Source organism: Calonectris borealis, chromosome 21 (assembly GCF_964195595.1).
Source record: "Calonectris borealis chromosome 21, bCalBor7.hap1.2, whole genome shotgun sequence".
NCBI classification, from domain to species: Eukaryota; Metazoa; Chordata; class Aves; order Procellariiformes; family Procellariidae; genus Calonectris; species Calonectris borealis.
In genome coordinates this window covers 7389250-7406259 of record NC_134332.1, presented here as the reverse complement: position 1 = coordinate 7406259, position 17010 = coordinate 7389250, and the positions used below count along the sequence as shown (strand labels likewise).

Below are 17010 nucleotides of genomic sequence, written 5' to 3'. Positions count from 1 at the left end.
ATTTCCTTTCCTTTGTAGTAGAAAACGTTTTTTGCCCAGGCTTCTGGCCCGAGGCTGTTCTCAGTTTAGATTTTTAAGCTGACATCTTTCCTAGGTAGAAAAAAGATACCACTGCTGAACTGGATGCTGCTGCTGCGGCTCGAGAGACAGACTAAGCTTTGCTTTTTATCACCCACTCAACTCTCCTGAGAAAATGTAGCCTGAATTCTCTGATTCATGCCATTGTTTCCCCTTCTCCTTTTTACATCACAGCAATGTTACTTTTCAGCCTGGTTTAAGCAAGTTGTGTCTGTGCTTCTTGAGAGCTCTGTAATGCACCAGCCTTCTGCAGCAGATCTCTCAAACGAGCAACCGCCACAGCTTCATTTCAGCGTGGGTTTTTTTGGATGATGTGGTTCTTCCTTCGGTCCACTTGGCTACGACACAAATCTCGCTAGTAGTTGAGCTCTACAGGTTTTAAAATAAACTCCTCTCCAGCAGGCTTAGCATTATTGTCTCTTTTTTTGTGGGTGTCAGCTTTGTTTTGGACTTACCCTGATGGCAAATCTTACTAGCACCAGATGTTAAAAGACAGAGGGTTGCTCTTGTTTTTCTTGGCACAATATATTCCCACTGCACCCTGTTTAATATTATCTGAACAGTAATCTGATGATTAGGAGAGATAGTGAAATAAAGCTTTACACAGATGATCTCTTTTCATCTCTTCAGCTGGCTCTTCGAGGCACTGCATTAAAGGATCGGTTTGATAAGGAATTCATCACTCCTGGGGGCAATTATCATTTTTGCTCCCTATGTTTCTCAAATGGGAAGGAGTAGCAGTGTAATCTCCTTTATGCTTCAGTGTAACTTTGAAGACAGTATCCAGCCACTCCTCCCTGGGAGCTGTGTGTTCTGGAACAGACTTGACACAGTAGCTGTTAAATTACAGGGCTGGAGCAAACGGCATCTTAAATTTGGATCCTGTGGAAAATCCCAGAAAAGCAATAAGCACTCCGAGTACTTTTCTCTATCTAGATATTTCCAGCGTGCTCACAGTTGTGGTTTCTGTATGCCTTTGCATCCTTTCATCCACTCAAGGGATTTTCAGGCTGCACTTTGTCATTAACAATACTGAGGTATCCAGGCTTTCTCCCTCCCTGGCGAAGGCTGGATACCTGCAGGTAAACACCCTGATGCCCGCTTTCCCTCTGTGAGATGAGCAGCCCGGCTGCTGTTTGTGCAAGAACATGCCTCTCCGTGAAAAAACTGGCTGACGTGTCCCAGGTAGCAATTCCTGCTCTAGCGTATGGATGATAAAATAGTGCTGCCGCTGTTCAGGTTGGCCTCTCGACGGAGAGGTGCCTGTGTTAGAAATGCCTTGCGCTGTCACTGCTACGCTACTGCCGATCTAATTACTTTTTCTTTTGTCTGTCTCTTTCCTTTCCCCATCTTCCTTGTTTTTGTGTTGTACGTCTCTGTGTCCTGTAGTACAAATCTGTGTTTAGGTCCTACTCCCAGGACTTTGTGCCTCACAACCAAGTCTCCATACCTCCTTTCCTCTCTTCTACCTCCTCCTCCTGCTCCACCCCACCTTTTCCGCCCGTCCATCCATCTCAGAGCTCTGACCTAGCGGTGCCTGCCGCAGCCAGCCAGTCACCCAGCACTGTGGATGTGCCAAACTCCTCTTCTCAGGAGAGCAGCTTTAACGGGAATGCTCCTGTCTGCCTTCCTTCTGAAACCTCTTTCACTGATTCTCTCCAGACGCCTTCGGTGAGACTATCCAAAGAGATAATGCACCTTAACACAAGGCTGGGTTTATTTGGGTTTTTTTTTAAAGCAAATGTCTCTTGTATTAATACATGCTTAATGTGATCTGGTTTCCAAACGTGTGTGAATTGCAGAGAGGTAATTTCGTATAAAAATGGTGGCTAGAAAAAATTAACAACCTCAGTGGGTTTGAGAAAACACTAGCACATATATAAGAAACAAAATGTCAAATGCTGGTGAAGGGGAGAGGAGAAGTTGCTGTAGCTTCCTGCAATTGTAATACAAAGCTGAGGAAGGTAAAGGAATGTTTTGTGAGGTTGGTTGTTTCTAAACGCGGGCTCCTCACAGTGGTTCGCATCCTGCAGTCGCTGCCGTGGCAGGATTTGATGATTGCTGCCCTGCGCCCTCCTAAGTCGCTGGTGAGCCCCAGGAGCGGTGGGTGCAGTCCAGCTCTGTCTCTCCTGCTCTTAAACCTGCTGCTCTCTCCAGGCTCCTGCTCTTCCCATTTGCCAGCAGCCCTAACCGTGTGCTTGGTGGCAGCGCACGTTGGTGCAAAGCATCGCGTGTTGGTGAAGTTAGACTAACGCAGTTCCCACACTGATACGGCAGTACTAGTTTAAGGTCCCAGATCAGTTTTGCAGATCACTTGGCAGGTTTGTGCATTACAGCTACTTTTTTAAACCCCTTGTTTTCAGGGCAGTTCCTCTTTTGTTTCCTGCGAAGCCTAGAGTTGATGGGATTAGAGCTGTCAGCACAGTGCATGGTAGTGCTGCCTCTTCACAAAGTTTGGAAGAGGGACACAGATTGCAGAGTAAATGATCAGGTTTTCACACTTCGGACCTGACTTTGCTGTTGCATCTTCCTTGTGTTAGGTCCTTGTTACAGCCCAGAAGCCCTTGAATTTGGTTTAGTTGGGCGTGATGGCTCTAGTTTGTGCTTGTAGCATAGTTTGGGAGACACAGTTGATACCCTCTGGGCTGATCTGTGTTCAGCGGCAGGACTACAGCGCGGGTAGGACAGGCGCTTGCGTGTCAAGCTCTGAATGCTCAGCTTCTGTAACCTTGAAATCCGCTCGTGCATATTGCACCTTCGCAGTCTCACGTGGAGTCCATGGCAGCTTTTGCAAAGCAGTGCCTGCTGCTGGCCTGCTGCAGCTCAGGCCTTCGCGATAGTCCTCAAGAACCAGAAAATAATTACCTCCGGGAAGGTACAGCCTCCGTGGCCGGTGTTGGCCTCTGAGCCGGAGGAAGGGCTCCCAGTTAAGTGACAGCAGCCGCCAAGAGCGCTTCTCCTCCCAGCCCATGGGCACGTTCACTCACTAACATCAAGTGCTGGCGGGGGGAACCATCACGTATTTCCTTTCATCCTGTCTCCCTTAGAGTGAAAACGCCAGTGAGGAGGCTGGTGAGGGTGAATACGTCAATCTGTATTCCTCTGGCCAGAGCAACGGGGAACTCCCTCGCTCTGAAGGAGTAAGTAACCCGGAGAGGGCCGGACACCGGGAAGGGGCTGCCTGGTGCATGCTGAGTTCACGCCAGGGCTGACGCGCTTGGCACCGGCCTCTCCTGCACACCGTGGAGCTCCTGTGTCCGTCCTGCTGCCCTGGCTCGCTTGCTGGCAGTCCCTCTGCTTGCCCACTCCTGGCTTGCAGGCTTGGGTGGCCTCCCGGTCCGGCTGGAGAGCAGGCGATGCTTTTGGGGTCGCGGTGAGCCCCGGCAGGAGGTAGGGACGGCTTTTCCTGCCGCGCTGTTTCATTTGTGCTTCGCTGTCTGTTTGGAGCTGCTTGCGTGAGGTTCCCTTCCAGAAAGCTGCACCGTGACCAGCGCCGTCTTGGGGCCGTGTCTGTTCTTGTAACTGCTTTGGCTTCCCTTTTTTAATACAGAAAGCCTTGTGCTCTAAATTTTTTTTTTCCTTCACCGTTTGGATACAAAGTAAGTGATTGATTTAGCATTGTAATCGCACGCTGTTTCTTCCTTTACTCAAGCCTCGTATCTTAGGTATTTCCTAGAGGAGACAGGGCGTTTTCCATTGCAGGGAGGTACTGTCTTCCTGTTGGGTCATAGGAAACCGCGGCAGAGGTCTGTGGCGATCTTTTTGCCTGCCCTCATCTTGGAAGGCACATCTCCTACAGGATGTCTCTGAGACCTTTGTCCATGCTGGTGTTAAATACGCCAAGAGATAGTGCTCCCATCACTCCAAGAGTCACATCTAGGCAGGCCCATTCTTTTGGGCAGCTGCGAGCTGGTTCTCTCAACTTTGAAGCAAAGGGCTTTACAGATACTTTTTGGAAAAATTCTGCAGACACCAAGAAACCTAAACTCACCAGTGCGTTTTCCAGGCCAAGTGGATAGCGTGTAAGTGGTTTCAGTCCAGCCTGTTCAGTAGGTTGAATTTCCAAGTCTCGGTCTGCATGTTATTAAATAATTCTGAACTCCGACACTGTTAGATTAATATTCCCATTTGCTGTTCACGGGTATTTTTCTCCTTAATAAATGGCTAATTTAAAATGCTGTTTCTTTGCTTTGAGCTTTCTACCTGCTGTTCTGTGCCGCAGGTTCAGATGGTTCTGCTTTTTTGCATTAGCCTCATTTCCACAGCCGTGAATTGTGAAGTGGAAACTGCATCATTGTGTAACCTCTTCTGATGGGAGAGAAGGGAGGTAGGAACAGCAGTGTGCATCTGCCCCCTAAGACAGGCTGGTTTTGGGGTCCGTGACTAGGAGGGGAACTGAAACTGGAGAGCTTGGAGCTGGCTGTGTCTGTTTTGATTAAAGCAGAAGGCAAGTGTATTTCAACAGTAAGGGCTGGAGGAAAAAAAAGTCGTGAGAGGGTTAAAATCCAAGACAACAGCTGACTTGTGTTGTAACTTTCAGCATCATTTCACAATGTTAAAAGCAAACAGTACTAATTACACTAGTCTCCAGAGATGGTCCCAAATTTCCTGTCTAATTAACTTCTCTGTTTTCCTGGCATTTGGCATTAACTTGCATCAATCTTTAACCGCTCTGTAGGAATTTACAGTAAAGGGCCATTTAGAGGCAGTCAGACTGTAAATGCAAGGCTAACTGTGGTGTAGGACCCCATGTAATAACAAAAAACTTCCTTCTCTTCGCAGGAATCTCCCTCTGTCAAAGACGGCCACTCCAAAGACTCCACTTCGAACAGCAGTGCCATGGGGAAGGAAGGCAAAGATGGTGCTGAAAGGTGAGCCTGACTCTCCTGGTACTCCAGCTTCCCAGCCTCGAAGGGTGCAGAGTCTCACCAACGTCCCGTTAGCCCTGCCCTCTACCAAACCGTCCTTGGGGCTGCCTGTTTTGCCCTCAACCTTCTCGATGTTCTCTAAACTTTAAGCCCACTTTTTTTGCACAGCTGGTGAGCGGTGGGATCCTGCTGAACAAGGAGGATCCCGGCAAGATGTCGTTATTTAACTCAGGGAGCCGGAGGGGTTAATGCAGCCTGTGTTAGCCATCCTAAGTCCATCTAATTGGCAGTCCTGTCATTGACACTGGCTGCTGCATCCTGCTTCCAGGGAAACGTGCAAAAAAAGTCTGTATCGCTGTTGGGAAATAGTCTTCCAGAGGGGAATTTCTCCCTAACCCTGCTAGTTAGAGGCTGGCTGAGGCCCCAAAGCAGGAGGCTTTATATCCCTTCTAATGCTCTTAGCTATCATTTGTCTATGTAAATGAAGAGGTGCAAGCTGTAACAGATGGGCTTCAGGAGGAGTGGAGTGAGCGCTTCCCTGCTGCTTGAGATTGCTCTTCAATTGCATTTCTAAAGCGAAAATAGAGAACGGCATTGTTTTGTGTGTGACAGTCAACTTCCCTCCCCCATTTTCCTGCAGTTGGTTTGAGGGTTTTAATCCCTGCAGTGAAGGAGACAATGCAAGAGTGCTCTGCAAAGCTCGCTATCTGCTGAAAGTACTGACTGGTGCACAGGATTTTGGTCTGTGCCTGGGGAAAGCTATAAAGAACATGCGTACTTTTTTTTCCCCCCCCAGAAATACAGGTACAGAGAGCACGTGTCCAGGCACAAGAGTACCAGCCTTTGGGGGCAGCAATACTAGAGTTGTGGATGTACACCAAAAAAGTGATCAGAGCTTTCTGCTCTATCTTCCTGCAAAAAGAGAGCCTGTCATGTCCCCTTGTAGCAGCACAATGGGTCATGAGCTGACTAAGATATATATGTGTAGAGTATGCTTAGTCTCTATACATTTGAGGGCTTAGATTTGTGTGCACTAAAAATCTGGTGGATTAAGGAGACGTGGAAGTGTGTACTTCTGCAGGGCATAGTAAAATCCTGTCTGCCAGAAATGCAGGCAGACAAGTGTTCAGGTCCTAAAGGTTCATCTTTCTCTTTTTCAAGAGATGCACAAAGCCACAGAATTAGAGCTAGACATTTGGGCTTGTTTACAAAAGATTTACCTCCAGACTGTCTGTGTACTTACTGTCGTGGTTTTGTACACTGAGAGCTCAGGTGGACCCAGCATCTCTTGCCCTGGATGGGCAATGACACTGATGGGTATTTCCCTCTTTTTTTTACAGGCAGCAGCAGTCACCAGATGCTTTGGAATCGTCACAGTTGGAGGAAGAGGTAGATGAGCTATCCCTTATCGACCACAGTGAAATTATGGCTAGGTTAACGCTGAAGCAAGAGGTAGGTGCATTCAGGGTTTGCTTTCATACTCTTTGGTTTATGCTGTATTGAAATCTGATTCTCTGTGTGCACAAGCAAGGCATCAGCTTTTATTTGATAGGAAAAACTAGATTGCAGCGGAAGTGGTATGCAGCTTTATGTGTGCAGGCTGTTGTGAAAGTATGAGATGCTGGTACAGGCAGGGAGCATCAGCAATGAATGAGGGTTTAACAAAATGTGAGACGTCTCTCTAAAAACCAACGCATCTTGTGCCCTTTTCCCAGTCTGCTCCTTCCCACCTCTTCAGCCTGCGACAGTCTGAAATGAAGCACCCGAGTGCCTGAGCACAATAAATCCAGGTGCAGCTTTATGCTGTTGGCCTTTCAGTCTGAACGCAGGTTTAGCAGAGTTCCCGAGCAGTACATTATATTACTGATGTGGAAGAGCAGCCAGAGTAACTGTTTCTGTATTTGAGAAATGGCTTTGTTTCTAGCCTTGGGTGCACTCCCAAGCTTTGCTTGCTATGCTCTTGAACCAAGCTGTCTTTGACATGCAGCTTGAGGAAATATGCAGGCTTTTGAAGCTTTCAGACTGTCAGGGGGCTAGTCTGAAAAACAGAGAGAATGTATCATTTACTGGCACTTTAGGAGTGTTCTTTGGTCAGCCGAGATGTGCGGGAGAATTACTCATTCCTTAAGTAGTATTTCATGAGTCTTGCCAGAGGGTCACCTGAAAAATTCACATCTTAGACATAGCTGCTCCATGGCTGTAATCCATGTTTTTTTCAGCGTTCTGCATATTGAAATGACAAAGACATTGCTAAAGGAAGGCAGACACAACTCCAGTCTCCTCTGCAGGAATATTTCCTTTAAAAAATAATTTAAAAAATCAGCGATTTCTGAACATTTGGGACTAGCAGATCTGTGTCAACCCTTAACTTCTTTTTTCTTTCTTTTCTTTACGGTCTACATGTTTGAAACGGTATAGAACTGCCACTGTGAGCCGTTTCCTGCCGTGTGGGAACTACTGGTTGAATGATAGATCAGTTTTGCATATTTTTAGTCGTGAATTGCAGTAGCTAGAAGAAAGATGTTTTTAGAGAGTGGTAAGGCAGGGGTCAAGCAGTTAGCAGGGCTGTTTTCTGCTACCGGTTATTGGATCGCTTCAGGTGACCTCCAGTCAAATAGTTCCAGATTAGGGAATTAACTTGCTGGGTTTTGATGTTCCGGAACATGCAAGTTGAATGCATGACCTCTCACCCCATGGCCACTGTGGTACGTGATCCCACACTTTGAGACAGTTCACACAGTGTTACTGCTCCGTTCATGGTCTTCGGGGAGCGTTTGGGAGTCTGGAACGTTTCTGTTCATTCTTCTGTGGACAGAAGGTTCAGCTTTCACTGAGCTTCACAGCCTGGCCTTAAGAAGTCAGAGACCCCAAGTGGGGATCAGCCCAGTTCCTCACCTGGGACACCAAATGCTTTATTCAAATTCCAGGATTAGCCCAGCATTGAAGACCATGTCCCAGCTTGCGCTGTGAGCAGTGCCAGGAACATTGCGTGCTCTGCCAGTTGTTGCTGAGTCTGAACCCCAGAGATGATAAACCAGGCCGAAGGGAGCTTGGACCATGCCTAACGTCTTTGTGTTCTCATTGCAGGGAGATGATGGGCCAGATGTTCGTGGTGGATCCGGAGACATTTTGTTAGTGCATGCAACGGAAACCGACAGGAAAGGTACAGTGGATCTGCCAAAACAGAGCCGAGGAGCGCAGCCTGGCGTGGCCTTTTGCTGCCTCTCTTCTGTGTCTCAGTAGCATGCGCAGTCGCAATGTGACTTGAGGCAGCTGGGCCAGGGTGGAGAGGGCTGCATTCATGATCCTCCGAGTTGCAGGGGGGATTGTGCTTATCTTTGGTGAAACGGAGGTAAGCTGGATAAGCGCCTGTTCATTCCATTTAGCAGCAGGGGTGGTATTAACTCCTCATAGCCCTTGCCCAGATCTGGAAGGCGAGGCGCACCAGTGGTGTTGGTGTCTTCATGCCTGCCTTCTGTAAGTGCAGGTGTGACTGATCCTGTTTCAGAGGTGCTCCTTGCCCCTTGAACTTCAGGGCAGTGGTAATGTAGGAGTTGCTGGAGTGACTGTTGCATCAAAGTAGGAGAGGAGGGACATTGGTTTGAGTCTAATGCAGTACCCGCGGGCTTCGGGCAAGCTGTTCAGGTGCTGGTCTGCTGACACCCCTTACTTTCAACTTACCGTGTCACTTCCTAGTCCCACTCTGTTCCGCTTGCACGCTGGTAGCCACCCAGACAGGTTCGGATAGGGAACCCACAGTACAAGAAGGGAGGTGTGGGGGAGGCAAGGGGGGTTAGAAACCCTTAACTATAGATTTGTTAAAACCCCACTTTATCTCTCCAAATCCAGTCATCACCCACATGAAGCAGCTCCTTTCCAAGACCTGTGGCAAAGACAGCCTTTGCAATGTTTCCAGAGAGTCATTTTGAACCTGCCAAACACATTTGGGCTGACGGCCTTAACCAGAATTGATCTCCTTATCTCCTGGGATGCAAGGCAAAATGCACTAACCCGCTGAACCACTCAGCGCTCATGTTTTAGAGGTTTGATAGTCAAAGGGGAAATATCTTTCATGTGCATTTTTAAATGGCAGGGTTTTTACTGTAGCATAAGGTGTCTGCAATTACTTACCAGCACCATTCAGCTAGCAAGAAAATCCTTCCCCTGACAGCTATGTTTCCCTGTTTATATCGGGCATCGAATCCAGGCAGAAAGGACCAAAGTTAGGAACATACTAGAGAGAAGGAGGCGATTGATTGTGCCAAGGCTAGATATGTATATTTTTTAAAAAATACTCTACATGAGATGGTGGAAATACCCCTTAGAAAAATGCTGAAACTGGAATAGAGAAGCTCTGATTTACTCCTGCTGTTCTCCGGAACAAGCATCACATTGGAGGAACTTCCCCTACTGTTCCTGTTGAAAGACGGCTACTTGGTAAAGGGAGGTGTGCTAGACCTCCAGTTCATGAATGGGGAGCTCTGAGGGTGCTGCAAGCAGTGAGGTGAAAGCCGTGGAGAACCTCTCAAGACTAAGAAAAACTAGAGCAGGATTTTAAATGCACTGCGGTGTGGACGGGGAGGGCGGCTGGGTGGAGGGAACTGTGTGCGGCACGTTTCTCAGAATAGTCACAGAGCTTAGCCTCAGGCTTTGCCAAGCCGCTGAGCTGAATTGAGCTGAATGGAGCACGGAGGAATTTGTGCTATGCTAACCCAGTGTTTGGGTGACTGAGAGGGTTAATGAATTAAGCTTACAATGGGAAGAATTCAGGGCTTGTAAATCAATCAGCCAAACGGCACAGAGGGGTATAGTTAAGAGGCTTTCCTTTAAAGATGAATTTCTTGGCAGCTTCAAGTGCCAGAGCAGACCAGCTGTATTACCTCACGTTGCCTTTTGGGCAGATGGGAACCCAGAATAAATGTAACTCCACGCCCTGTTGCATGATGCTTCTTGTCCATTTGAGTTTTCTAAAAGAGCTAAACGGAATAAGGGATAAAGAGAGACTTGTGGTCTTTAGGAATAAAATCCGTGGTCAGTTAAGTGCTCACAGCCACACGTGCTTGCTGTGAGTGCAGGATTACAGCTGGACGGGGCCTAGGACTCACCCCTGATGTGACCACCCAGCCTCCGGCTTTAGAGCTTATGTCTGATTGTCTTTAACCAAAAGGCAGCAGCGCGCTCTGGTTTAAGAGCAGGAGGAAGCGGCGTCTCTGTCAGGCTCCTGCCAAGAGAAACACGGCGGGCAGAGGGGCACAGCTAGCACACCGAGCCCTGCTCTTTCCCACCCTCCACGTGCAATGGATGGATGTTACAGCACATGGGTGTGGGGTGATCCCTGTCCTGGCTGAAACAAGCTTTACGTGTACAGCCTCGCCTGGGCAGGCAGGGCAGAAGCTTTTTCTCCCCGTCTGCGCCAACAAGGCTCTGCCGGCGGTTGCAGTGGGCCGGGCAGGGCAATGTGCCATCCCACTGCACGTGCTGCCTGCAGTGCTGCGGGGTTTTATACCGGGGCTAATAAGTTTCCATTTTGATCGCTGCTGTCCACAGTGACCGAGCCTTGCCTGGGGCTGCGAGCGTATTGCAGTCTTGACCTGAAATCTTCTTTCTCATTTGCAGTTCCTGCTTTTTCAAATTCCCTCCTTTGTGCCCTTGACGATGGCCCAAGTCTTTGCAGTTCTGGGGCCTGTAGCACCCACTGCTGCAGATTAATAAACAAAAGCTGTCTGCGTGCACCGTGTCAGAGTCTGTGTTGTGGCAGGGTCATGGTCATGGTAGCGTCAGTTTTTGCAGTGCAATTTACTCTTCTTTTGGCTGAAAATAATCTTATATTTACACTGTCCTGGGGCAGATTTCCTGGAACGTAGCAAGGGCAGAGGGTCTGCAGCACCATATCATCACGTTGAAACACACGTGTTCCTGATCAGGGGGAAAGAGTGACCATGTCTTTCTGCAAGGCTCTGTGCTGCCTGAGCAGTAAAGACAGAGAACAGACCATCAGATCTTCTCTTTAAAGTATCCCCAAGGTCTAAACCACATTTTTCCTTGACCCATTGTTGAAAGTTCCTGTCCCACAAACAGGTGTTTTTCACTGACCCCTTTGGTGGTCCCGTAAGCGAAGCAGCAAGCCCGAGTGCTGCAAATGGGAGCCAGGCTGGTGGGGACAGGGCAGTTTCGCTGTTGCTCTTGTGCCATAGGGTCCATCTGCTGGTAAGAAACAACAGCACAGCATTTCTGTAAAGTCCATTCGTGTCAAAATGCGTCCGTGTCCTCTTCCTGTGAGACTGGATTCAACCTTACAAGAAGCTTCCTTTTTCTGAAAGCAGAGTTGACTGAGGCTTTCTTGTTTTTCTCTGTAGATCTGGTGCTGTACTGTGAAGCCTTTCTGACTACATACAGGACATTTATTACCCCTGAAGAGCTCATCAAGAAGCTGCAGTACAGATATCCTTTTGCATGAGTGGCAGCTCACCCCCACCAGGAATCAGAGCCGAGCAGTCATCGTGGAGGGAGTTGGTGGCAAGTTGTTTGGTCAAAAGCTTGCTGACAACATGGTCAGTAACGTGCTTGCCCTGGAGGTGTCCCAAGCAGGACTTCCTTCACCTCTGCACACTGCAAATGGGCAATGCTGCAGGGCAGGTCCAGGCAGGGTGGAGTACTGGACCTAAGAGTAGTCTCCTGAGGGCCCTGGCAGGGGAGAAGAGCAATTCAGGTTTTCTGTACATCACTGGGGAATTGGTCATTTGTTTGGGACATCTCGTTTGTAGAATGGGGAACACACCACCTTCTGCCTTCCGGAGGGGCCGTGGGGTTTGCCTGTTTGGGCAGGTGTAGTTTAATACTAGAGATGACTAAAGCATCAAGACCTACTCTCTCTCTTATTACAAGAAATGCAGCACAGAAGATAATGTCCTCTTGGCCTCCCAGTTCTGAACTGAGCTTGTAACTGCTAACGAGGCAAGGGCCCCTATGTGGCAGGGTGAGCATTAGCATTCCTGGCAGAGTATGGAGAAGGCTTCTTATTGAGCACGCTGCCTGCAGTTCCTTCCCCTTGGCTCTGTTCCCGTGGCTTCCTTCGCCATCAGCTGAGCGGGTCAGTGTCTCGGTTCAGGCAGTGCAAAGGCCTCATGGCTTTGGTTCTCTACACGCACATCAAAGGGAGCCTGACGTCACCCTGTCCTGCGTCGCAGCTCATCACTGCCATCTGCAGCAGAGCCGCCGCTCCCCTTGCTCCTGCTGGGATCAGCGCAGCCAAGGTCACAACAAATCTCACTGCAGAGCGGTTGTCAGTGAAAATACTGGCTGGGGCATTCCTGCAGGCCCCTGTCAATACTTGACTTACTGATAACCTTTTTCTCTTTCCCTTTGTCCAGCTGGCAGAAGCTTTTTCAACCTGTGCTGTCTCCCCTGCCACCATTCTCCTTGCAGCAAATTGGGCAGTGAGGAAGGTAGAGGTGACATCTGAGATCTGTTGAGACCAGATGTCACAGACCAGCGGGGGAGATCACAGTAGGGGAGTGCTGCTCATTAAATTCCACCTTAGAGAGAACAGTTTCAGGGTACACCTGCTCTTCTAGCATCAATTCTGCGAGGTGCAAGTACCTCCTGACACCCCTGCTTCCTGCAGCTGGTGGCAGCTTAATCCCATGTTAATTAGAGCCATATTGTGTCCCTTACCTCCTGGAAATTGAACACCAGTTTCAGTCAAGACAGAATAGTAGCTATCCTAATGTTCCTCAAGGCAGCTGTTAGTTGCACTGATGCTGGTCTGACCACGCTAAGTTGATTCTTTAATTTGCAACCACATATGAGAAGTTTTGCCACTTCCCAGACACGTTTAAGAAGCGAGTCAGTAAGAACACTTTCTTCGTGCTGGTGAGAGTGGTGGATGAGCTGTGGTGAGTTGCCATCTTCGTTTCGGGATGGGAGATGCGGGGTCAGTAACAATACAGAAGTCTGGCAGTTATGAAGATGTGTTGTTTAATCCTCATCTGTGATGACGGCTGAAATCCCCTACCCTGACCAGTGAGACACCTATAGTGCTGAACCCCCTTGTTCAGCAGATTCTGGGTGTGTCCTATCTCTGTCAGGGATTTTAAAATAACTAGTAAAAGGGATCTGTAAGAAAGGAAGAGCTGGGAAGGGGAGGTGTTTCAGTCGCTCGGTTCTGCTTGTGGGAAAGAGCAACAAGACTTGGTACAGATACAAACTCCCTAGCTCAGAGTCGTAGCTCTGATGCCTTCCCTGGGTTTTCCATCTTTCTCTCAGCTTAGTGGAGTTGACGGAGGAAATTCTCAAGCTGCTGATGGACCTGGTCTTCCGACTGGTCTGCAACGGGGAGCTGAGCCTCGCCAGAGTGTTACGCAAGAATATCCTTGATAAAGTGGATCAGAAGAAAATGCTGAGCTATGCCAATTCCATCAAACCTCTCGCAGCCCGTGGGGTGGCAGCCAGGTGAGGAAGGATGCACGTAACCATATCTTGGTCCTTTCAGAGACAGGGCATCCCTTTCTTGTGGACACAAGAGTTTTCTCAGTCCAAAATAAAGAAAGAGAAGAAAACAGGTCACATTTTTTGAGCCTTTATACTTCATCCTTGTTTCCTACAGGCCAGGGACCCTGCATGATTTCCACAGTCACGAAATAGCTGAGCAGCTGACCCTCCTAGATGCCGAACTCTTCTACAAAATTGAGGTACAGAGATGAGGATGGGGTCAGGGCGGTGGGAGGGATTCGAACATTGCCCTCTGCAATCTCTGGTATTCCCAGATATGCCAGCTCTCCCAGCACACCTGCTGCCTTGTAGGAGACAGCTGAACTTGTGTCAGCACGTGGCTGCGAACACAGACTGCGACTGGGAGTCTTGGGGCAGAAATCCCATTTTAATGTGTGGGATTTTCCCACCCCTCTCCTCTTCTTCCTTGGCAGATCCCAGAAGTTTTGCTTTGGGCAAAGGAGCAAAATGAAGAGAAGAGCCCCAACCTGACACAGTTCACAGAGCACTTTAATAACATGTCCTACTGGTAAGGAGCTCAGAAAAACTGTGGCACTGAACTGTGCTTAACCGCCAGTGCCCTATAAATACTCAAACTATTCCTTGCGGAGTTGCGTTTCCTTGTTACAAGTGGGATAACATATATTTTCGGCCAGGAATTAGATGCAGGGCATTCATCAAAGACCCCAGAGCACACAAGAAAGAAAATCAGGAGGGTTGTGGAGGGCACTGTAACCTGCAGGAATTATTGTCAGTACCATTGAGCCCTTCAAACAAACATTCCCCTTGCAAATAAATGCACTCTGTGAAGGGTTATTGTGGTCATCCTTGAAATGATTCTGTCTTTGTTGTGAATTAGAGTGCTCCATTTAAGTTGGAGGTATCATGCACTTTTTAGTATCGTTGGCCTGTCCTTATCAGTTACCAGTTTTTTAAATGAAACAAGAAGAAATCTGAGATCTGCTTAAGTGGGTTTATCTTTTTTTTTCTGTCTGTTCTTCCAGGGTCCGTTCAATAATTATGCTACAAGAGAAAGCCCAAGACCGAGAGAGGCTGCTCCTTAAATTTATAAAGATCATGAAGGTATCGGCTTGGTTTTTACTGTGAATCACACACACTGCTCCTTAAAGGAGCAGGGGAGTGGGACCTTCTGGTCGGTAGAGCTGTTTGATGCTAGAAGGCTTTTCAGATCTCTAGAGTAACTGCAATATTCTCGGTCTTCACAGCACTTACGAAAGCTGAATAATTTTAATTCCTATCTGGCCATTCTTTCTGCACTGGATTCTGCACCCATCCGAAGGCTGGAGTGGCAGAAACAAACCTCAGAGGTGAGGAGCAGTGGGGGCTGTCATCTTCAGGGGAAAAAGACAACTATTACGGTATGAAACAGCTGGGTGGTTTTAACAGCTCAGCAACGTCCCAGGGTGGAGGGGTGGCAGATAACTGCTCTCCAGTGGGTGTAATGCCACAGTGCTGGAAGCCGGCAGCGTGGCTGGGCATTCAGACAGCTGCAGGAGTGCCAGCGCAGTCACGGGTGAGAACAGCCGCCTCCTCCTCCTCCTCCCTGCAAATTGAAGGCTTGGTGAGGCTGAAGGCAGTGAGGCTCTGTGTATACGCACTCGGGGTCAGACTGAGTAGATCAGTTGGAGGTGTTTGCAGGCTGGCATTAACTCCCTGGCCTGCATGGCTCTTTGGGGAGAGGTTACAAAGAAGAGGGGTTTGCAGCAGCGGTGTCACCATGGGCTTTGTGTTCTGCCAGGGCCTGGCTGAGTACTGCACACTGATTGACAGCTCCTCGTCCTTCCGCGCCTACCGAGCAGCTCTGGCTGATGTGGAGCCTCCCTGCATACCTTACCTGTGAGTTGGTAGTTTCTTTCCTCTGCCGTTACTTCTGCGCGTTCAAATGGTTCCTTCAAGGATTCCTCAGCAGCTTCTGCTCAGCTTAGCACTTGCCGTTTGCCCTACATCTACAATAAGACGGCAATGTGCCACATCAACCCACGCACCCTCTCTGAGCAATTTGTCCTGTAGCAGAGGAAAGCAGGGTGGCAGCTGTCTTTTTGTAAAGAAGGGTTTTGTGAATTGACTATGGCAAAGGAAAGATCAAATGCCTGGATCTTTAGTTGACATTTTTTAACTATATTTTCTTTGGGGGCCTGTGTGCAGAAAGACAAATTTTCCCTTGAGGTGCAATGGATCCCACAGCTTCAAGCTGCTGCTTGCTCCTCTGCGACAGCTCTGGTTCTGCTGACTGCAAGAGCTGGTAAATGAGGAGTCTGCCTTGTCAAACATGCTGCTTCATCCTGTTTCTCGATGAAAGGTTGAAGCCATTGCCCTTCTCCGTAAGGGCCTTCTGATCTAGATAGCAGATTTGCTCTGGGTTTACATCAGTAAAACTTCTCCTGGTCTTGCTTTCTTCCATGGAAAGAGTTCTGTAGGAAGAGGTTGCATGGGTACATGGCATCTCATCTGGCCGGGGACCACAGCAGGACTGCAGAGACTTGGCTGAGTGGGGAAGGCAGAGGGAGGAAGGGAGCGCAGACCCCTTTGCTAGCAAAACCTCCACATGACGGAAACCCTCTTGCATAAAACTGGAAGGAGTGTTTAACCCCTGGCAGGCACTTCCCATTGCGACCATCTTCCAGCCTGGTCCTCCTTTCCATGGAGGGTGAAAGAGCAACCTCACGCCTTAGTGTGGCCATGAGTGCCTCGCCTCAGAGGTCCCTCAGCTGTGCATGGTGGGCACGTTACACCTCAGCACCTTGGGATCTGCTGCCGGGGGGACATTTCCCTCTAGTTTAAAGTTGCCATGCTGATGGTGGCAGCAGCGGGAGGCCATTAGATTGCCTGTGGCTGCCTTTTGGCTGGCCATCCTGCCCCTGTGTGACTAACCTCTGTACTTGTTTGCCTAATCCCTGGCCTGCTGCCCCTTTCTCTCTTTCAGAGGCCTGATTCTGCAGGACCTGACCTTTGTTCATTTGGGAAACCCTGATTACATTGACAGCAAAGTGAACTTTTCCAAGCGCTGGCAGCAGTTTAACATCCTGGACAGCATGAGGTGCTTCCAACAAGTGTAAGTGCAGCAACAGGGGGTCAGAGCTGGCTTCGAGGCACCACGGTGGGGATTGGTGTGGGGGGTCGTGGCTGGGGCAGGGGAGCCCCGGTGGAAGGAGAAGGGAGCCCAAGGTCAAAGCATCGTGATGGAGATGTGAGGAGACCTGGGAAGGGCAGGGCTCTGATCACAGTCTCCTTCCCTCTCTAGGTTAGTTATGACTAAAAGTTGTGAAGACATTTTTCCTTAACGTTAATTTTGAGATCCAGTGCAGTAAAGTTTTGCGACTACTCTCTTTCAGTTTTTCCTCCAGGTTTTGCTGTTGCTGGTTCCTATGTTCTCTAGGTCATGGAGGGTTTTCTTCAATGCTTGCAGCAGAGGCACCAGATCTAATCACTGCTGATTTCAGTGTGATAGGGTCTTTTTTTTTCCCCAATTCAGCGATGGGCATGATGGTTTTTCCCCTTTTTAGTGTCACACCACAGTCACAAGTATTGGGCTCAGGTCATGCAGACCCCACAG

The 17010-nt window shown here is 48.8% G+C and overlaps 1 protein-coding gene across 1 annotated transcript in view; it reads left to right on the top strand.

The window, feature by feature from the left end:
• RAPGEF1 (Rap guanine nucleotide exchange factor 1) overlaps nt 1-17010 on the top strand; it is a 90035-nt gene that overhangs the window by 69484 nt on the left and 3541 nt on the right. Inside the window, exons 13-25 of the mRNA XM_075170587.1 lie at nt 3126-3218; nt 4861-4949; nt 6287-6398; nt 8034-8109; nt 11303-11387; nt 12749-12841; nt 13212-13397; nt 13552-13636; nt 13871-13965; nt 14441-14519; nt 14663-14764; nt 15196-15293; nt 16381-16509. Coding sequence (XP_075026688.1) covers nt 3126-3218; nt 4861-4949; nt 6287-6398; nt 8034-8109; nt 11303-11387; nt 12749-12841; nt 13212-13397; nt 13552-13636; nt 13871-13965; nt 14441-14519; nt 14663-14764; nt 15196-15293; nt 16381-16509 — 1322 coding nt within the window. The remainder of the gene's footprint in view (nt 1-3125; nt 3219-4860; nt 4950-6286; nt 6399-8033; nt 8110-11302; nt 11388-12748; nt 12842-13211; nt 13398-13551; nt 13637-13870; nt 13966-14440; nt 14520-14662; nt 14765-15195; nt 15294-16380; nt 16510-17010) is intronic.